The sequence below is a fragment of the Otolemur garnettii genome, unplaced genomic scaffold, assembly GCF_000181295.1.
Source record: "Otolemur garnettii isolate 467f Iridium unplaced genomic scaffold, OtoGar3 scaffold00060, whole genome shotgun sequence".
Lineage (NCBI taxonomy): Eukaryota > Metazoa > Chordata > Mammalia > Primates > Galagidae > Otolemur > Otolemur garnettii.
In genome coordinates, this window is record NW_003852455.1 from 1,103,368 (window position 1) to 1,126,563 (window position 23,196).

The 23,196-nt window shown below is 34.9% G+C and overlaps 1 protein-coding gene across 6 annotated transcripts in view; it reads right to left on the reverse strand.

Moving 5' to 3' along the window:
• Window positions 1-23,196, reverse strand: part of DLG1 (discs large MAGUK scaffold protein 1) — a 322,247-nt gene that overhangs the window by 42,967 nt on the left and 256,084 nt on the right. For all 6 annotated transcript variants that reach the window (XM_023514828.1, XM_023514827.1, XM_023514826.1 and 3 more), the window contains 2 exons: window positions 9,825-9,939; window positions 3,187-3,363 (listed from right to left, as the gene is read on the reverse strand). In XM_023514828.1, coding sequence (XP_023370596.1) covers window positions 3,187-3,363; window positions 9,825-9,939 — 292 coding nt within the window. The remainder of the gene's footprint in view (window positions 1-3,186; window positions 3,364-9,824; window positions 9,940-23,196) is intronic.

Sequence of the window (23,196 nt, forward strand, 5' to 3'; positions counted from 1 at the left end):
AAAAAAAAAAAAAAAGAGCAAAGGATTCATGACTTTTGGGGACAACATTAAGTGACTGAATACTTACATTATCAGTATCCCTGAAGAAGAAGAGAGAACGAAAGAATTACAAAACCCATTTAATACAGGGTGAAAACCTCCTATATCTGTGAAGGGACTTAAGACATCCAGATACAGGAAGATCATCCATACCCAGGCAGATACAATGCAAAGAGGTCTGTCTAAAGCAGTGGTTCTCAACCTTTCTAATGCTGCGAACTGGGTTGTGACCCACAGGTTGAGAACCACTAGGCTAAAGTCAAAGATAAAGAGTGAATTCTAAAAACATCAAAGAAAGCATCTGGTTATCTATAAAGGAAACCCCATCAGATTAACAGAAGATTATTTAGGAGAAATTTTATAAGCCAGGAGACAGTGGGATGATACATTCAAATTGCTGAAAGAAAAGACAAAACCCCCCAAAACCTATCAGTCAAGAATATTATATCCAGTAAAATTTCACTTCATAAGTGAAGGAGAAATGAAGTCTTTCTCAAACAGTTAATTGAAGGAATCTGTTATTACTGAACTGACCCTACAAGAAATACTCAAGGGAGTACTCAATGTGGAAGTTAATGGATGACATTTACCATCATGAAAATATGAAAGTACATGTATAAAACTCACTGGTAAAGCAATCACACAAAAAAGGAAAAGACAGGACTCAAACGGTACCATTACAGAAAGCCACCAAACTATGATCACAAACAATAAAAGAAAAAGAAGTAAATGAAGAATGTAGGCTCAGCGCCTGTGGCTCAAGTTGCTAAGGCGCCAGCCACATACACCTAAGGTGGCAGGTTTGAATCCAGTCTGGACCCGCCAAACAACAATGACAGCTGCAACCAAAAAATGGCCAGGCGGGCGCCTGTGGTCCCAGCTACTTGGGAGGCTGAGGCAGGAGCTTGAGCCCAGGAGTTGGAGGTTGCTGTGAGCTGTGAAGCCACAGCACTCTATCCAGGGGGATAGCTTGAGGCTCTGTCTCCAAAAAAAAAGAAGAATGTATAGAATAAAAAAACAATTAATATGACAAGAACAAAGCTTCACATAGTAATATTAACCCTGAATGTAAACAAATTAAATTCTCTACTTCAGAAGCACAGTATATGGAGAGATAGTTCTCGTCAATATGGGGAAGCTATAAACTTTGATTACATGGCAATAAAGAGTAAAAGATTGATCATAGAGTCTAGGAAAGGTAAGTGGGTAGGAAGAAAGGAAAGATGAAAAGAAATGAGTTAAAGGGTACAAATGTAGTTAGATAGTAGGAATAAATTCAATATCTGATAACAGAGTAGAATGACTATACTTAAAGAAAAATGTATTGTACTTGGTGACAGACACCCTAATTACCCTGACTGATCACTACGAGTAACAATATTTCATATGAACGCCATATATTTGTACAAATAAAAAAATTGGGTATTTTGTAAATATTGTTTCTAAAAGGCAGCCAAGAACTACAGGAATTACAATTCCTTGTGCTAGTATAAGAAGTTTAAGAAAGAGATAGTTCTATTAAAGAAAACATAAGTTTTGAATACATTCAAGAATGAAATGGCATAATCAGTTGTTTTAAGGCAATTTTTAGGAACTCCGACCTTGATATTTAGGACATGAGGTTTATATTGACTCAACAAGTCATAGAGGAATCATTTCAGAATTTAAAGCAGTCTAGGTTCAATTTCAGGAAAAAGGTTATGCTGAGGGTTGCATCACTAAAAGAGGATTTGCCCTGAAATACATGATCTAGCCAAATAGATCTTGCTAAATATAATGGATCTACCCAATTACAACAATTATAAATCTTGAAATCAGAATTACAAATCTTGGTAGTACTTTAATACTGTTCCTCTTCAGCTTCTACAAACAGTAATACAAATATATACAGAGGTCTATAAACAGTATATGATTTTATATATTTATCATTATAGTAATTCCAACAAATAGGTATAAATCCAACACATTAATAGGAACATGTTTATTACATTGTAAGACTGACCCAACATGATTTAATAAACATTACTTTATCGTGACACTAACCATTTTTGTTGTCTTAAAACTTTAATAAGTGATCTTGCAAGAATTGTGAACTGATATTTTAATACCTTTCCCACAAGAGTAGAGACAGTCAATATTTCATAGGCCATACAAAGGGTTCTCTAAACTGGAATCATCCTTTGTAAAGATAGCTTACACTGCTATTACTAGAGGGTAAGTACGTACTAATGAATCACTAAAATGAATGGCTAAAAGCAAAGAGGAGAGAATAAGAGACTGGTCAAACATAAAATCATCATTCCAATAAAAGCAATTCTTTATTGTTTATTTAGTTGTCTTGATAATTATTTTTAATTATATATAAAGTACATAACTTGATTTGATATATATATATATGCACCCTGAAATAATCACCATCAATTAAGCTGACATTATCTCCTCTTCTAGTTACCTTTCTAATTTTTTTTGTGATGAGAACATTTAGAATCTACCCTCTTACCAAATTTCAAGTCTATGATACAGAACTATTATCTATAGTCACTATCCTATACATTAGATCTCCAGAACTTACTCATTTTGTACAATTGAAAATTTTGTATCTCTTGCCTTTTATTTATCCCCATTTCTCCTAGCACTCTAATCTGCTGAGGCAGGTGAACCATCCAAGCTTGCGGATCATCTAAGCTCACGAGTTTGAGACCAGCTTGAGCTAGAATGAGACCCTGTCTCTAAAAATAGCTAGGCGTTGTGGTGGGTGCCTGTAGTCTCAGCCACTTGGGAGGAAGAGGCAAGATAATCACTTGAGCCCAAGAGTTTGAGGTTGCTGTAAGCTATGACATCACAGCACTCTACTGCGGGTGACACAGTGAGACTCTGTCTCAAAAAAAAAAAGAAATACATATATATTTCCCCTTCCTCTTAGTCCCTAATAACCACCATTCCACTCTTTGCATAAGTTTGACTATCTCAGATTTCACATAAAGTGTGACCACATAACATTAGTCTTTCTGTGTCTGGTTTGTTTCTTTAGCATAACGTACTTCAGATCCACCCATGTTACCATGTAGTAAAAGAAACTTGAAGGAACAGCAATTATGAACTTATGTTGCCGTATGTTCAAGTGGTAAGAAAAACAAACATATTTACCTGCGTTTACTGGGAATCACTCCAACTTCATCACTCTCACCATCTGGTGTAACCTGCCTGGCTTGCCACCATTCGTCATCAGAAGCATTGATAACATGGAGGATATCTCCAAATTTGAAGTTCAATCCCTGACTGGGAAGGCCACTATCTTTAGTCTTGTCATAATCAAAAAGGGCCCTAGATTCAGAAAAAAAGTCCATAAATTAGTTGTTATAATGATGTCAATCAACATTAAACAAACACAGGATTCTAAAAGTGTATGTACTGTGGATAATTAAACAATACACCACAGTAAGCAAAATAATGCACAGTTCAATTTTGCTCTATATACAAAAAGATGAGACAAAATCAATATATTATGAAATTCGTTTATTAGGTATATTATCTATTTATTTTAATATTGTAAGAGAAATTTAAATAATGCTATTAGTGTAACCCAATGGGAGCCTATATTAAATTCTAAAATGAAGACAAATCTAGAGAGTTGTTCTAAATTAACAAATAAAAAACAAACATTAAGAAAAATTTTTTCTTTATTTCGACTAGATCTACATGGGAAAATAAAGTGTTTTTTTTTTTTTTTTTTTGAGACAGAGCCTCAAGCTGTCCCCCTGGGTAGAGTGCCGTGGCATTACAGCTCACAGCAACCTCCAACTCCTGGGCTCAAGCGAGTCTCCTGCCTCTGCCTCCCAAGTAGCTGGGACCACAGGCGCCCGCCACAACGCCCGGCTATTTTTTGGTTGCAGCCGTCATTGTTGTTTGGCGGGTCCGGGCTGGGGGTTCGAACCCACCACCTTAGGTGTACGTGGCGGGCGCCTTAGCCGGTTGAGCTATAGGCGCCAAGCCAACAAAGTCTTTGATATAGTTGATTTATTAGTTGTGGATTATAGGACTAGATCAACATAGTGGTAATTCTGACAGTTAATTATTCCTTCTATTTGTTCACAAAATTAAAGAGTTAACAGGGTTTTCAATGTTGATACCAATGATAAAAACTACAGATGATTATTAGTTGCCAAATACTTTGGAAAAAATATTAATTTATAATATAATGTTCATAATAATAATTGCACTATGGTTAAAATCAAATGAAAATATTCTATCTTACTATTTGATTAATATATACTATTTAATGTATACTATTTAAACAAATTATATTTTAACTTCAAATAAGCTCTTCAAATAGTTTACAGGAAAGGATCTCAGGAATTATATTTATAAAACAGTTTATCAATTTTTTTTTTTTTTTGAGACAGAGTCTCACTATGTCATCCTCAGTAGAGTTCTCTTGGTATCATAGCTCACAGCAACCTCAAACTCTTGGGCTTAAGCGATTCTCTTGCCTCAGCCTTCCAAGTAGCTGGAACTAGAGGTGCTCACCACAATGCCCAGCTATTTTTTTGTTGTTGTAGTTGTCATTGTTGTTTAGCTGGCCTGGGCTGGGTTCGAACCCGCCAGCCTCAGTGCACGTGGCTAGTACCATAACCACTGTGCTATGGGCATTGAGCCAATTTATTCTTTTGTTCTAATTTGGCAACTGTTTCTGGGAAGCAAATCATATATTCTTTTTCATGCTATCCAACTTTTAAGAGCCAATCTCTTAAAAGTAAAACTCAAGAGGGCTAGTAGATTTACTTGCTGGGTAAATGAATGAACTAATAATTGAGGGCTTTCTAATATATTCTGTTAAGTCCTTTTACAAGGACGAAAGGTGTGAGGGAAGTAGGTGGGAATCAAAAGTGGGAAGGCTTACTTGTACGTGAAAACATCTAGAAAATGAGGTAAGAAAAGCAGATGTATTTACCTGTGTTTGACTGGTCAAACATAAAAATCACCATTCCAATAAAAGCAATACTTAGTTGTCTTGGCAATTATTTTTAATTGTATATAAAGTACATAACTTGGTGATTTGATATATATATGCACTATGTATAAATAAGTATAATACAAAATAAAAAATAAAGTAACTTAAGAGGTAGTACAAACGTCAAGATATCAGAAAAGGAAAAACACTACCTCTTAACATTTTTATCATCATAAATTCATCTTTTGAATTATAAAAGTATTGTATTATTGATGAACAATGAACAAAAGCAATCACCCACAATCTCTATTCCTTATTTTAGCTTTATCTTTTAATATATTTGATTCATAAAAAAGGAACCCATGTGAGTTAATCATAAGATACAATAAATACCTGCTAACCTACTATCCAACATAAGATAACATGAAATCTTTTTTTTTTTTTTTTTTTTGAGACAGAGCCTCAAGCTGTCCCCCTGGGTAGAGTGCCGTGGCATTACAGCTCACAGCAACCTCCAACTCCTGGGCTCAAGCGAGTCTCCTGCCTCCGCCTCCCAAGTAGCTGGGACCACAGGCACCCGCCACAACGCCCGGCTATTTTTTGGTTGCAGCCGTCATTGTTGTTTGGCGGGTCCGGGCTGGGGATTCGAACCCGCCACCTTAGGTGTACGTGGCTGGCGCCTTAGCCGGTTGAGCTATAGGCGCCGAGCCATGAAATCTTTATCAATATCAGTAATTTACATTCACCTATGTGTTTTCCCTTGACCCTTCTTCCCTTGGATCAAGTTAACCACGATTTTGAACATAATGTTTATTATTTCATGGACCCTATTTTTGTTGGTGATTTTATAACATATATATAGATGACTAAACAATATATTATATGTTTTTAGTTTCAGAGTTTTATAAAAAGGCATACTGAATGTAGTCTTTTTGACTTTTTTTTTTAGAGACAGAGTCTTACTTTATCACCCTCAGTTGAGTGCTGTGGCGACACAGCTCACAGCAACCTTCAATTCCTGGGCTTAGGTGATGGTCTTGCCTCAGCCTCCTGAGTAGGGGGGACTACAGGCACTGGCCACAATGCCCGACTATTTTTTTGTTGCAGTTTGGCTGGGGTCAGGTTTGAACCCACCACCCTCGGTATATGGGGCTGGTGCCCTACTCACTGAGCCACAGGTGCCGCCCAGTCTTTTTGATGTTTGAAATTAAAAACATGTTGGCTAAAAAGAAACAAAAGACTTTTGGGGAAGTTTGGAAGGCTATGTCTGTCTATTTCATCTGTACCCTGACTCATTAAAATTATAATAAAAAAGAAAAATGTAAAAGAGAGAAGACAACAAAAGAAGAGAGATTTGAACACATTTTTAATGATAACTAAGCAGAATAAAGGAAGCTATAACTGGGTATCTAAAGAAAGGGACACTGAAACAAGTTTTATTCCATAAGAACCCTAAAAATGCTCCTGAATTAGAGGTATACGATACCAAGGAAGGCAGGCATAAGTTATAATACAGGCAACAGAAGGTACAAACACTGTATATATAGCACACAGACCCTTCAGGTCCCTATTCCTGTTCCTGATCCCATAGAAGACCAGAGGTTCAGTCTGTAGAGAAGTTGAATTTGAGAAGCAGTATACTCTGTATACTCTGTGAAAAGGAAGGTGCTAAACTGAAAACAGATAGATGAGAAAGAAATCCACATAATGAAATGGAAATTCTAGCAACCTGGTTTATACAGCTGGCAGATTAAGGGTTCTTCTGCAGATATACTTAATTATACCAGAGGGAAAAATGACAGAATAGGAGAGGGACAATTTATCTTTAAGAGACAATTTATCTTCCCTCCCTCATTATCTTCTAGTTAACCCTAATAACGTCATTCTTTATTTGTAAGAATAAAAGATAAGGAAAGGATCACTGGATATTTAAAGACTACCTCACCTATAAAAAACAAAAGAAAAAAGATCCAAGAAAATAAGTTAACTAGAAAAAAGGAAAATACAAAGAAAACAAGGAACACAATAAACAGGAGAAAACTTCAACGATATGTGAGATGTGTGCAAAACAAAAGGAAAATGACAAAAAATGAACAATCAGATAACAAGAAGGAGCTCTTGGAAAATAAAATAGAATATCACCATCCCCCCACCCCAAATTCTCTACAGGGAAAAATAAGAATAATGTCATTTTAGACATGCTAAGACTCAAAAGTACCTCCCACATATGCTTTTCTCCAAGAATTTACTGGAAGATGTGCTCTAGCAAAATAAAAGTAAGTTGAGAAAGAAGAAAATGTGGCATTTACGTAACAGGATCTGACACAACAGAGAGCCAAAGGGAACAGACAAAGGGCAAAGGGAAGTTCCATCTAGAACTATACAGCAAGTCTATGGAATGTCTAGTCTAGACTGGAGTATAAAGATGAAAAATACTCGAACTGATAGACCATAGATGAGACTGTATAATTTATCATGTGAAAAACTCTAGAGAGGCTACTGGAAGATGTAAGAAGACACTTAGTATAATAAGCATATGGAAAATTAAACAAATGAGAACGTGAGACAATTATTACATCCAGGAAAAATGAAGAGCTGCAGAAAAAGAAGGCATGGTCAAAGGCTACTTCCTGACTGAGGACTGACAACTATAACACAGTAACATGACTCTAAATGCTATTGATTTTAATAGCATTAGAGAGACATGGCTATGTTTGAGTGACAGGGGAAGAAATAGAATGAATGGTTTAATACTAGAGAGAAAAGTTCTCATTTATCTTGTTAGTAAGTTTGTAATGTCTAAAGTTAAGGAAGTAGAAAATAGTACATTCATGTTATTTAGAAATACGGAGGTAAAAGGCAAGGGAGTTTGCTAGGAAAATTGAGGATGGTAATTTTTTCTGGAGAAAGAAAACTAGGGGTTAGTGGGAAGTTACAGTTATTTTTCATTATAAGCTTTTTGATTATACATGACTTTTTAAAAAAAGTATTATTTCTCTAAAAATAAAAATAACAAAAGTGAACATGATTGATTAAATGTACCTAAAACAAGTATAATCTACATGTTTGCTTTTATTTTTTGCACTTTTTGGCCAGGGCTGGGTTTGAACCTGCCACTTCCAGTATATAGGGCTAGCACCCTACTCCTCTGAGCCACAGGCACCACTCTATGTTTCCTTTTTATGCCTTTATAAGTATTTCATCAATCACAAATAAAAGGCAACACCTATTAATTACACTAAAATTAGAAAATACAGAGAAGAAAAAGACAAAATGAGAATATCAACAATAATCTATGCTGTTTCTTTTTCTCTGACTTGTGTATATAAAATACTTTTAATGACGCTGGAACACAGGGTTTCGTAAGTATTGCAAAAATTGGTGGAGGGAGACAAAAATCTGACACATTTAAGATTCTCATATCATTGGGTTGGATAAAAGAAACAAAAGAGGCAGAAATAGAGTAAAAGAAGAAACTGAAAAAACTTTCATTATGTATCAAAGAATAAAATTATTTCAGATAATAAGTCATATCATATGTAAACATGTATAGAAGATATACTTGTATACAGGTATACTTACATATACACATGCATAAGATACATGTCTGTTTATATAACATATACCATATCTCATTAGAAGGATAAATGAAACATTGAGAATAAGTCTCTCAAGATCAGAAGGAATGAGAGAATAATAAAGAATAATTGTTCAGATTACTTACAGAGCTTAACTAAAAGTAAAATAACAGTATAATAGTTCTCAAAGTTTTCCTAAAAATAAAGTATAAAGAATACAAATAAATGAGATTTCTGTTTTAAGTCTCATTAGTCAAATGAAATAAAAACCAGCTCTGTATTAAGAGTATCTATTTAAGATTAGATTTATTAGTTACATTAGTTTTTATATTAATCTTACACACTTTAGAAAAACAACATGTTTGTTTCCTCCATGTGTTTAAAATACACGTACAAATTTTCTGAATATTTATCTTTACTGAGTCTATTCATATTTTAAGCCAGAGTGTGGCCTGCAGCCTGTGGGCCACCTGCAGATTATTTGAAGCCTGTTTTGTTTATTTGTGGTATTGGATAATGGGAAAGTTGTGTGAGGATTTTTTTTTTTTTTGCTTACCAGCTTTTGTGAGAGTTGCTGTTTTTAATGTGTGGTTCAAGTGTGAGGCAGAAAAATAAAAGGTTGGATACTAAGCTATTATATACATATCCCTTTGCTATTATGGCAACTGCCATGATAACTGAATGTCATTCAAATGGAGAATATCGTATAAAAGAATATGGGTAAATCTAAGTGTTGGATCTATGATATATAAACTTGTATTTACCTACTAAAAAGTCAATCTGGAACAGTGGTTCTCAACCCTCCTAATGCCGCAACCCTTTAATATTAAGGGGTTGCGATCCACATGTTGAGAACCGCTGATCTAGAAAAATATCGAATCTAAAAAACATCAATCTAGAAAAATTTCTGCTCCACAGTAACGTCTTTCTTTCATTTATTTATTTATTTTTTGTTGCCCTCGGTAGAATGCTGTGATGTCACAGCTCACAGAAATCTCAGACTCTTGGGCTTAAGTGATTTTCTTGCCACAGCCTTCCAAGTAGCTGGGACTACAGGTGCCTGCCACAATGCCCAGCATTTTTTTTTGTTGCAGTTGTTACTGTTGTTTAGAACCCACCAGCCTGTTTGTTATGTGGCCAGTGCCGTAACCACTGTGCTACAGGTGCTGAGCCCAATATATTTTTCTATAGCTACTAAGTCACAGTGAAAAATATGAACGAATCTGCACACATAATTAAGAGTTGCCATAATTTACCTGACATAGAGGGATCGCTTCTGGCTAGTTCGAAGAGAACCTGACCCCGAACTAATACTACTATTCATCATCTGCTCCCGTAAGTCATGTATTTTAGCTTCGAAACGACTGTATTCTGATGGAAGAAAAAGAGAAATTAATTTATATTTTATATTCTTAAAAAGTTAACTGAAGATAAAGTGCTAAATATGTAAACTGTCTTATAATTAAATATGGTTGGAACCTTTAAACAGTAATGGTATGAGATTTTGTCTAGTATGAAAATTTCAAAAGTTAATAACCTAAATGTACCATAAATTGGAACTGGCTGAGTTTTTCCTGTGTGCTATTTTAAAGTTCATATTGCATTTCATTAATTAAAAGACATTTCAGATAACAGAAGCAATTTTATGTTATGTAATGTAGAAATTTAAAAAAATTAGGATTTATTTAAAATTTTCTTTTTTTTTAATTGAATGGTAACTATGTATATTAATGCACTTATTTAAAATTTTCTATGTAAAAAGCCTGTAATACTTAGTATACTATATGCTTTAATTACTGACATTAATCAGTTAACCTTATATTCTTAAATACAGAACTTGTTCAGGGTCAATAACAATGGGAAAATAGGCCTTAACCGATAAATGAAATTAAGTCTATTTTAACTCATTTTATAATTTACAAATTGTCAAAATCCCAACATAATATAAAGCAATCTAAAATAATATTTATAAGTATTTTCATTTAAAACATTTTTTATACAAAAACAAGCTGTATTTTGAAAGTGGATTATTTTAAACTATATTATTATATATTAAAAACTACTAAATCTACTGATAACAAGAAACTTAAGCACTTTTTCAAGAATATTACATGTATACTTATATCTCTGGAGCTGTTTATAACAAATTCTTTTACAACTATGTCATATTAGTCTGATTTTCTTATAAAGCCTATCTTATAGCGAACAACCTATCTGGGAATTAGTATAGTTTAAGAAGCCAGATTAAGAGAGAGTATGATTACTTCTAGGTTCTTATTTTTTCACCATAGTTATCAAGTTTGTTTTATGGATACTGAGATTAATTGAAGCAACAACTCATTAACAATCTCAGAAACATTTAAAAACCCACATTAATGTATCACAAAATATTCTTTTACTTTTCTTTTAAAAACATAATACAAATTTTAAAAATTAGATTTATTAGTATAATATGCCTGTTATAATTCAATAATTATCAATTCACAGCAAGTCTTCTTTAGCATGTGTAGACAGAGCTACGACACAGACTGATGGATGGAGTAGATGGGAAGTACATCATGAGTTCATATTGATTTTTCTTTCTTTTTTTTTGAGACAGAGTCTCACTTTATTACACTCGGTAGAGTGCTATGGCATCATAGCTCACAGCAACCTCAAACTCTCCGGCTTACACAATACTCTTGCATTAGCCTCCCAGGTAGCTGGGACTACAGGTGCCCAGCATAATGCCTGGCTAGTTTTTAGAGACCGAGTCTTGCTTTAGCTTGGTCTGGTCTCAAACTCCTGAGCTCAAGTAATCCACCTGCCTCAGCCTCCCACAGTGCTGGGATTACAGGCATGAGCCACTGTACCCGGTCTTAGATTGGTTTATCTAATTAAAAATAAGGACCATTGGGTTTTACATACATCTCCTCTATGTTACATTTGCATCTGTTTTCTTGCACATGAATACAGTTAATTACAACACCAACATAACCACCCTGATACGAATACTGAAAACTGTTAACTATTTTAGTACTTTTATCCTTAGGGTGCAGTCCACTAGGGACATAGGTTGAATTACTGTTTTAAAGTCTGAGTAAACAGTTCTGAATTACTGTTTTAAAGTCTGAATAAATAGTTCTTCCCTGGGTGTTAATGTTACCAAATGGATACACATTTAGATTCATCTGTTCTTTATTTTCAACTTCAATGTTTAGGGGTTGCTTTTTAAATTTTTCCTAGTTTTTATAAGTAGGTAAGATAGTTCCACCATTATAGTCAAATCTATAAAACAAGGATATTAAAAATAAGTCCAGCTTCTACCCTTTTTTCTAATTCTATTCCTTCTTGGTCCTTAAATGTAAACAATTAAAGGCAGGTTTATCCTTCCATTTTTAACAATAAGTATACATACACATCCATGCAAATACATTCATATATATTCTATAATTTTATAAATGTATATGATATATGTTATATACATATGTATACAACATACACATATTTCTTCTCATTCTAAAATAGTAACAAATATTTCTCCACTTTTTTACTTAATAAGTATATCCAGATGATCATTTCATTGTAATACATACAACTGTCCCTCATACTTTTTTTTGAGACAGTTTCACTATGTCACCCTTGGTAGAGAGCTGGGACATCACAGCTCACAGCAATCTCAAACTCTTGGGCTCAAGTGATTCTCTTTTTCAGTCTCCCAACTAGCTGGGATTACAGGCACCCACCACAATGCGTGGCTATTTTTTGGTTGTTATTGTTGTCATTGTTTGGCAGCCCTGGTGTATGTGGCCAGTGCCCTAGCTGCTGAGCTACAGGTGCTGAGACCCTCATCCTCTTTTTGAGCTCGATAGAATGCCGTGAGCTTAGTATTTTTATCCTTAGGGGGCAGTCCACTAGGGATATAGGTTGAATTACTGTTTTAAAGTAATTTAACCTTTAACTTTTTGTTGCAGCTATGTTTCTTACATGCTATAGAGTTAGATTTTGCTTTATTAGCAAATCTTAAAATTACTTTTGTAATGTAAGCTAACTTTGATATGACTAAAACTGTTGATCTCAGCTATTCTTACCATTTTGGGTTATATTTAATCAAATCTTTTACATAAATAACCTATGGAGATTATATTTTCCAAAGATATATGCATCCCATGTGCCATTATATAACATGCTACTCCCCCATTAAGAGGTGGAGTCTAATTCCTGTCCTTGAATCTGGGCTAATCTTTTGGCTCATTTGTAAGCAAGAAAATATGGTGGAAGTAATCCTGTGTGAATTTCAAGGTTGGAGGAAGAGGACATGAAGATTTTTGCCTACTTCTTTTGCAATGCTTGTTAGGGGGAAGCCAGACACCATGTAATGAGTCTGATAATTCTTTTCTTTTCTTTTCTTTTTTTTTTTTGAGACAGAGTTTTCACTATGTTGCCCTAGGTAGAGTGCCGTAGCGTCACAGCTCATAGCAACCTCAAACTCTTGGGCTTAAACAATACTCTTACCTCAGCCTCCCCAGTAGCTGGGACTACAGGTGCCCACTACAAGGCCTGGCTATTTTTTGGTTGTTGTCATTGCTGTTTGGCAGGCCTGGGCCGGGTTCGAACCCTCCGGCTTGGGTGTATGTGGCTGGCGCCCTAGCCGTTTAGTTACAGGAGTCGAGCCTGAGTCTGATAATTATAAAATAACTATATTGCAGAGGTCACAAAACAGTACTCTGAGCCCCGACTTCCAACTAGTATCACCAAAGCATAAGACAAGGAGAATGAAACCACGTTAATCCCCCCACCACCATCTGCATGTTGGATATTCTTGGTCTACCTTCAAAATCTGTCACTTTTGAATCCTTTGTTATTAATGCTTTTTTAAAGACTGAAGCAATCACAAAGTTTAGTTTTTTCTGAATGGTTTAAGAGTAATTTGCTTTTTGATGTCTCATTGCCTCCCAATGTATCTGTGTTATTTTTCCGACAAATATCTTCCTATACAACCATAAAACCATCAAAGTCAGGAAAGTAACATTATGAATACATCACTACCATTTAATAATCAGATCCCAATTCAGTTTCACTAATAATATTCTTTATAGAAAAAAAATTTAGTTCAAAATCATATGTTGCATTCAGTTGTCATACCTTTTTACTCTTTTCCTTCAAAACAATTTCTGAGTCTTTCCTTGGCTTTGTGATTTTGATATTGTTGAAGAGAATAGGTTATCTTGCAAAATCTCTTTCAATTTGTTTGTCTCAAGTTTCTACATGATTAGATTCAGGTTATGCAAATTTCGCAGGAATATCACAGAAGAGATGCACCCTATCAGGTCTTACACGATTTTGATTTGTTCTATTATTAATCTTACTAACTTTGATCACTTGATGAAGGTTGCAACTGCTAGGTTTCTTTCTCTATTGTGAAAATTACTTCTTCCTGTTATAAATGAGTTATTGAAACTGTATTTCTCCATTTTTTCACTTCCAATTAACTCTTTTATTCTTATTAGTAAGAACTCATGATTTCCTAATTTATTATGTGGGCTGTAATATGTTATTGTTACTATTACCAATTTTATGCTGAAGTTGTTCTTGATTTAGCCAATGAGAATCCCCTTCAGCTGGACTCTGTGACCTGACATGTCTCCATCATTCCTTGAGTATTCCCTTGCTTTCTGGTATAGAATATTATAGAATAGTCTAGCATTTTACCTGCCTGACCCCTAGAGCACCAGCCATTTGTCCAAAAAGCCTTAGTAATTTTAATGAGAAATAGTACATGTATTTAGAAAGCAAGATCCAGGTGCTAGATGTACTCATTGCTACAAGGGTGATACTTAGCCCAGGCCCGTTCAGTGGGTAGAGCTAGCAGAAATAAATAAATATATGCACACACACATTTATATCTGTATTTATCTTTACATCTATATTAACTGAAAACTACAACTCTATAACAATTTCTCCAATTCTAACCCAGTGTTATAGGATTTATATTTCATTTTCTTGCTTTCCATATTTATAACTTTCTTCTCCAAAAGTAAAAATAATAAATTACATTAGTTTAACATATATATTCATTTTATCAGTCTCAATGTGATCAACTGTCCAGTTTATTGACTGTGCTCTTCCCAGTCATATTTGTACCCTCATCAATGCTCAGGCTCTAATCCTCTCCAGGACACTATGTTGCAAGGAAGCTCTTCCTCATGGTTAGAAGTCTGATGGGCTACCGTAGTTCTTAACCTCCCCAGTCTCAAAGTGCAGATAACTACTTTGCTCTGCTCTACTTAATGGCTTTAGGACCAAATTAATCAGGATGTGGAAGAGAGAAGATCTCTTTTTTTGGATTAAAAAAGAATTTCTTCCTTTCATCTATTTGCTTTAAGAAAATATTGTGTTTCTTCCAGTTAAATTTAGTTATTTTTTGTAAGTGTATTTTATATTAGTGAGAGGGAAGAGTGGGGCAGAAGAGATGAGAAAGAGAGAAAGGAGAGAGAAGAGAGCAGACAGAGAGAGAAAGGAAGATGGGAGGGGCAGTATGTATCCCAGATATTTTTGAAATAGTATCTTTCTTATTTCTATAATTTTCTGAGTTCATCAACTCACTAATGTTGTTCTTTCATATGTTCTATCATTTTTCTTTTTGTTCTAAAATATTAGTTTAATATATTAGTTTCATGGTGATTCATGCCTGTAATCCCAGTACTTTTGGAGACGGAGGTGAGAGGATTGCTTAGGGTCAGGAGTTGAAGACCAACCTAGGCAACATACCAAGACCTATCTCTACAAAAAATAATTTTAAAAAATTATCTGGGTGTGGTGTTGTGTGCTCCCTATAGACTGGGTACTCAAAAGGCTGAGGAAAAGGGTTGCTTGAGCCCAAGAATTTGGGCCTGCAGTGAGCAATGATTGCATCAATGCACTGCGGCCTGAGCAACAGAGCGAGACCCAGTTCTTAAAAAAAAAAAAAAAAATTAGTTTCATTTGTTTTGTGGGTATGTTTTCATTGGCTGTGGGTCTTTATTTTTACTTTTTAAATAGATTTCCATAGGATTCAATCTAGATCCTTTTCTGTTCATTTTTATGTGAAATTAGTTTTTTTCAACTTTTAGATAGGAGTTATAGGTCAAGACAGGTTTTCTAACTTCATACTTCTAGAACTCTGTTTTTTGTTGAAAGACATGAACTTAAACATTGTGAGTTTCCTGAAATTGTTCCTAAAAACTTCCCCTTATTCATCTGGATCTTCTATTTCCTTAGGTCTTATTATCATTATCCTGCTCAATTTGAGTCAATTTCCAGCAATTCTTCCTTAGTGTGGGGCTTTGAAGTCAAAGGGAGCTATAGGAATTTAATTGTGTTATAGGGCCCAGACTGCTATAGACCCTTTACACCTTAACTGCAGGTCCACTGTACTCAACAAGCACATTGTGTAAAAACTCTTACAGTTTCAGGTACTGTTCTCAAATTGTCCTACTGCATTTCCTAGTGAGTACTGGTTGGCTTTTGGGCTTTTCCTGTTGCTTCTCCTTGTATAAATGCTATTATCACAGGGTTTTGTAGCTCCTGATAGCCAGATTACATCAGCTTGTATTTTGGGTTCACAGGGATACACTTCATCTAGTTTTGTTGCAGCTCTGGTAATAAACTTTGGTTTTGCTTTTCTGATTTTTTGTTGTTGTTGTGTGGAGATTTCTGGGGGATTCAGCTTTTAAAATCTATTTCATTTTGTATTTTCCCTTTGTTCTAGATTTTATTTTAGTGGTTACCTTAGAAAACTAGAAGTGATGAGTTTTCAATATTTATTATCTTTTAAAAAACATTTTACTATTTTAAATATAATTTATTTATTTGTACTTCTAAATAGTATCATTATTAATAAAGGCTATGTTTAACCATTAGTTTGCAAAATCTCTGAAAATTTAACAATTGATTTCTATGCTTCCTAAGCTCTGAGTTCCTAGTTTCCTTTGGCTTTTTGTTTTATAAATCCTTACTCAATAAACAGTGATCTCAAAGCTCTTAATAAGGTGAGCATTCTAAGTCATGTAGCATTATTACTTGTTTTTTTAACAATTTTGCTAATTGAATGAACAGAAGTCCTAGCAATGTGAAATATTCTAAATTTTAGAAATTTACAACCTTTCTGTAAAAAGAACATATTACTGTTTTTTTTTTTTTTTTTTTGAAACAGAGTCTCAAGCTGTCATCCTGGCTTTACAGCTCATAGTAACCTCAAACTATTGGGCTTAAGCGATTCTCTTGCCTCAACCTCCCAAGTAGCTGGGACTAAGGTGCCTGTCATAATGCATGGCCATCTCTTGGCTGTACTTGTCATTGTTGCCTGGCTGGCCCGGACTGGGCTCAAACCTGCCCAGCTCCGGTGTATGTGGCTGGCACTCCAGCCGCTGAGCTACAGGCTCTGAGCCAGAACATATTACTTTTTATAACAAGGCGGAAGTATGTTCTTTCCAAAGAAGTAACTATGTTATTACAAAGTGCTTAACGACTCAGATATCAAACATTTAAGATACTAGAGAGCTAAGTCAACCCTTGTTTCTTAAATTTGTAACTTATTTTGTTCACTCTATCCAGATTTTCATACTTGTAGTTTTTACTTACTTTTAACAAATCCTAATAATCATTTGTATGTTTAAAACATATAACACTTTCCTCAAAGTTACTTTTCCTTTAAAACTCTCATTTCATTTACCCAGTTAAGATTCCTACCATTTCCTTTTGTTTTAATCAAGTCATACTTTTACTGTCCTATCAATTTCTGCCTTTTACCCACTGTGTATATGTTTTCGTATTTTTTATTTTGAGGGAGGAGTTATCTCTTTTTCTGGTTAAGTAGTTTGTAGCCCTCTTCCAGAAATCACATCAAAACTCATCCCAGCAAAGCTACCAATGGAAAAGTTATGATGTTATTTAAGAGATTTTCTCAAGTCAGCATTTTAGTAATTCTTGTAACAAACTATATTCCTTGTCATGTAACATATTAGGGAGTAACTGAACTGCTGGCCATGGTTAAATAATATATGTAAGCTTAGAAATGGAGAGATATTTCACAGGTGATTTTTTCATTTTATTCCCCCTTTATTATTTTTTTAGAGACAGAGCCTCACTTTGTTGCCCTCGGAAGAGTACTGTGGCATCACAACTCACAGCAACCTCTAGCTCTTGAGCTTAGACAATTCTCTTGCCTAAGCCTCCCAAGTAGCTGGGACTACAGGCGCCGGCCACAATGCCTGGTTATTTTTTTTGTTGCTATTTGGTCAGGGCTGGGTTCAAACCCGCCACCCTTGGTATATGGGGCCAGCGCCCTAACAAATGAACCATAGATGCCACCCTTTATTCCCCTTTTCAATCTCTAATTTTTGTTCTCATCCCCATACTGGAAGTAAAAAGATGGAAGAAAAGTGGAGGAGATATACGTGGGGATACTGTACATTCCCTCATCTCTTCTAATTATGCAATCTCCAAGAAGGGGGAAAAAAAATAAAAACAACCACCTCTCCCTTATACTCTATAAGGAAATATATATATGTGTGTGTGTGTGTATATATATATATTTCTTTCTTTTTTTTTTTTTGAAAGAGGATCTCACTTTCTTGCTATGTTGCTCAGGTTTGTCTCAAACAATCCTCCTGCCTTCTAAAGTGCCAGGATTACAGACATGAGCCACCACACCTGGCCTGAAATATATTAATTAAAAACAAACCTTAAACCCTGGCCTACAATTTGCCTAGAAAAGAAAAAGGGAAATTTCCTGGAGTAAGAGGGGAGGGTGTATTAAGTACAGTTGTCTCTCGGTATACTTGAGGAATGTATTCTAGGATCTCTGTGTATACCAAAATCTATACATACTCAAGGCCTGCAATAGGCACTGCAGAGTCCACACATATGAAAAGTTGACCCTTTGTATACATGGGAATGTTATCTTCCATCCTAGCTTGTTAGAAAAAAGTCTGTGTGAAAGTGGACCCACGTAGTTCAAACCCATGTCCTTCAAAGGTCAATGATAGTATGAAAGAAGTAGAAAGATACAGAAGGAAAGTAGGAAGGTAGAAGACTGAAAAAAATTTTAATTATGAATCTGCCACTGCAAATCAGTATAAGAAATGACAAATGCAAAGAATTAGTCCATTGCAATCTCCCTATGTAATCCTCACCTCCTTTCTCTTTTGTTGGTACCAGAAGTAATAATGGAAATAACATCATGAGAAATGTTAGAATAGGGGTTAGAACTCAATCTCTGCAACTCAGATTTAAATTAAAGCTCTGCAATGCAGAAAAGTGAACTGACTGTGGTCAAACCTTTCCAGACTTCAGTTTAGTCACTTGAAAGTTAGGGATAAATTAATCCTAACCACAACAACTTTTTTCTTGTGAAAATGAAATGATATATCTAAAATATAAGACATAACCAATATGAAAGAGAAAATAATTTAAGTTTTTCTTTATTTATCTTATATTTTTCCTTTATAATATCACTGCAATATAAAATTATTTTTTGAACTAAAAAATTGAGATATACGGTCTGGAAATTGGTATAGTACTCTTAAGGAACAGTAAGATAAAATATTTGAGCTCAGGGCTTTCTGTGAAGTGTTTAGTGTGTGGTTGAGAGAGTGGGGTGTGATACACATCTAGAACCTGACAAAGGGTATAAAGATTATTTTGTACCCTGAAAGAGGGTATAAAGATGATTTTAACCCTTTTATTTCTAGTGGTTTTGGTTTCCTAGTCTCCCAGGGGTTTCTCAGCACAACCCAATGTCAGCTACTGACTTGTAGTGGTGGTCTTGTAAAAAACTAAACAACTTTGTAAACATATTCTTTAATTGTACAAATTTAAGACTAAAATAAAAACATTGCTTCTTGGTAATCAAAGGGTTAAGCTGAAGACATTTAGGACTCAACAGATAGAGAAAAGCCTTTTTAGAGCTTCTCTTATCTGACTAGAAGGAGGAATTTCTGGGAAATAAGGCTACCCTAAAAACCTCCTCTGACCACTCATACCCACATAGACCAATGCTGTTAACAATTTTCTTATCCTGCCATCGGTTATCCTTAAAGAAATCTATTTGTTTTTCTTTTTTTCTTTCTTTTTTTTTGAGACAGAGCCTCAAGCTGTTGCCATGGATTCTCTTGCCTCGGTCTCCCAAGTAGCTGGGACTACAGGCGCCCACCACAACACCCAGCTATTTTTTGGTTGTAGTTGTCATTGTTTGGCAGGCCCAGGCTGGATTTGCATCCGCCAAATTTGTTTTTCTAATACAACTTTTTTCTTTCCCTCACTTTTCCCTACTATGTGGAGTAGGTAAGCCTTTACCTTTATCTACAAGTGAGCTATGGTATTTCTTTTGTTGGCTCCTGTACAGGAGATCTGTATGAGATCCTGTATGAGATCTGATAATTAAGTTTGCGAACTTGCCAATATGTGCTTACAGTGGTAGCACTGTACAACCAGGGAAGTGTTCGTAATCTTGGTATATCAGTGTCTCACAGTTGTCTTTGTGTTGATGTGTGGCTGTGTCTTGGTGAGGGGTGTTCATTACTGTTGTTCTGTGTTTTTGTGTGCTGTCATGAGACTACTGGAGCTTGAATTACAGCAACAAAAAACCATTAAGTTTATTGCTAAACTTGTTTCTACTGTTAGAAACATAGCAGACTAAATCATGCATGAGCAAAGTGTGTGCAAAAATGGTCCAGCTTACCAATGAACAAAAGCAAAGGAGAGCTGAAGCTTGCTAAGACCTTTTGTAGAAGTAAGACAAAGCTTTGGGCCATGTGACCACTGGTGATTAAACATGTTTGTACCAATACAACCTTGAAATAAAGCATCAAAGTGCACAATGGCAGTCAGTCAATTCTCTGTGACCAAAAAAATTCCATTAGTCCAAATCAAGAGTCAAAACAATGTTGCTAATCTAACCTTTTTTGATATTAGAGGGATTGTTCATTATGAATTTGTATCAACTGGATAGTTAACCAAGTTTACCATTTGGAAGTACTGAAAGGCTGACTAAAAAAGTTAGAAATGAAAAATGACTAGAACTTTTCCCCAACAACTCATAGCTCTTGTATCACAACAACGAAACAGCTCTGATAGCACTGTCTGTAAGGGAATTTTTAGTAAGTAAACAAATAATGTATTGGAATACACTTCATACTTACCTGATCTCGCCCCTAATGACCTTTTTTTCCCCTCCAAAGATAAAGGAAATTTATAAAAGGAAAATATTTTGATGACATTCAGGATATTAAGGCTAATATGACAACAGCTCTGATGGCTATTCCAGAAAGAGTTCCAAAACTGCTTCGGAGGATAAACTAGATGTTGGCACTGGTGCATGGCTTCCCAAGGGGAGTGCTTTGAAGGTGACTACAGTGATAAGGTAAGTAGCACTTTTGCTAGGATGAGTTCACAAACTTAAATTATCAAGACCATGTACATAATGAAATAAAGCTTTTTTCCTTTTAATTGTTTTTTTTTTTTTTTTTTGGTCAGTTTAATTCACTGGTCCCGGATACTCAACATAAGATAGAGGAAAAGTTTTTCTTCTCCTATAAGGGGCTAGGAGAAATCTTAACCACTTAACAGTTGTGTAACTAGCAAATTATTTAGCCTCTCTGCCCTGAGTTCACTCAATTATCATGTAAAATGGGGATAATAGAATCTGCCTTATAGGATTTGTCATGGGAATTAAGAGAGTTAATAAACGTAACATGGTTAGTATCAAGCATGCAGGACATAGTTTTTACTATTATATTCGATCACCCAATCCTTAGGAGATTCTTAAACTATAATCCAGGAAGTTATTTGCTAACATTTTGCCACTTCTGGATAGGGAGTCAGAAAAAACCAGCATAGTAATTACTAGTGCCTGTGTTTACTTTCCTTCTTTTCTTTTTTTTTTTTGAGACAGTCTTCCACTGTCACCCACACTAGAGTACACTGCCTTTATCATAGCTCACCATAACCTCAAACTCCTGGGCTCAAGTGATTCTCCTGCTTCAGCCTCCTGAGTAGCTGGGACTTTAGACATGCACCAATATACCCAGTTAATTTTTCTATTTTTTGTAGAAATGGCATTTCACTCTTATTCAAGATGGTCTTGAACTTCTGGCCTTAAGCAGTCCTCCCACCTTGGCCTCCCAGAGTGCTAGGATTACAAGTATGAGCCATCATACCTGGCCCATGTTTCATTTCTGATGATTCTCCAAAATAATTAATAATAAGACCTGAAAAAATGAATTATTCCTTGTCTTTGGAGTTAACAAAACTGGGAGGAGTTAGATGATAAGGTCTCTTTAAATGTCTTATAGAAATTATTTTCCCCATATCCAGAATCATAAAAGCTCAAAGTATACATGCTGAAAAACCCTTAACAGTATTTCTATGGAAGACCAATATGTGCAAGCCATACATGTTAAAAAATAAAATAATTAATCATACCAAAAGATCACCTCTTTGCTCTGCTTATGTGTACATACGTATATTTGCAAGATTATCAATGAAATAGAGAATCCTAAGGCTTTGCCCTTAGTAAAGATACTAACTGCAACATGATGATTCTGTCAGGTGACTTCTTTTGTATTCCTTAAAATAGCCAGCTCACTGAGAAAAAAAAATTGAGTTTTCAATTTATATGCTTGGCCCTTATAACAGCTACACTTTGATAGTGTGGAGTATGTTATTTACAAAAGTCCTGTACAAATATATACATGTTAATATATATATAATTGATACTAAAATCAAACATGAAGCTATGTGTCACTGCCTAATAAGCAGACATAAGGTAAGTAGCAATAGAACAAGGATAGGCAAGTTTTCTAAGTATTCAAAACATACAGGTGCTTTTAAAATTTAAATTCTCCCATCTTTGGTGTTCTGTTGTTCTTCACCTAAGATGTTATTACTTCTTCTGCCCATCTGAATCCATTCATTAGGTGCCTAATTATGTGTTAGTTATATTCTAGAGCATCTTTTATTATGGTAGGCAATATAATCTCCCTCCTGAATTTCTAAGGCAATGTCTCTCTTCAGTGTTCTCTTGTTACTCCTTTTGTCTTCAGAATACATTATCAACATTGCCAGATTAAGTACTCATCAAAAAATTCCTGCTGAAAACTACCTAGATTTTGAAGGCAACAGATCTGGGAATGAATCCTAGCTGTTATTACTAGCTTTGTTAACCGAATTTCCTTCATTATCTAGAAATAGGGAAGTTACTACATATTTAATGAGGCTATAGTAAGGCTCAGATAAATAATAAACAAAAAGACACTTAAATAAACATATAAACTGTGTTAGCGGATATAAAAGAAAAATATCACAGTGCCATGAGAAGGAGCTAGTAATTTAAAGAACAATAGAAAAGAATATTCTAAGAAAGAACAGAAAAGAGAGAATTAGGAAATAATCTGGTATAGTCAATGGTCTGAAAGAAGGCCTGTATGTTTATATCTTAAGGAGCAAAGAAAAGAATGGAGGGGATGCAGTGAAAACATATGTACTATGCTGTGTATGATTACAGCCTTCTTAAAGGATTTAGGTTTTATTCAGAATAATGGGAAATGTTTTAAATGGGGAATGAAATAACTTGATCTTTGTAAAATGATACAAACCAATCTTTGTATT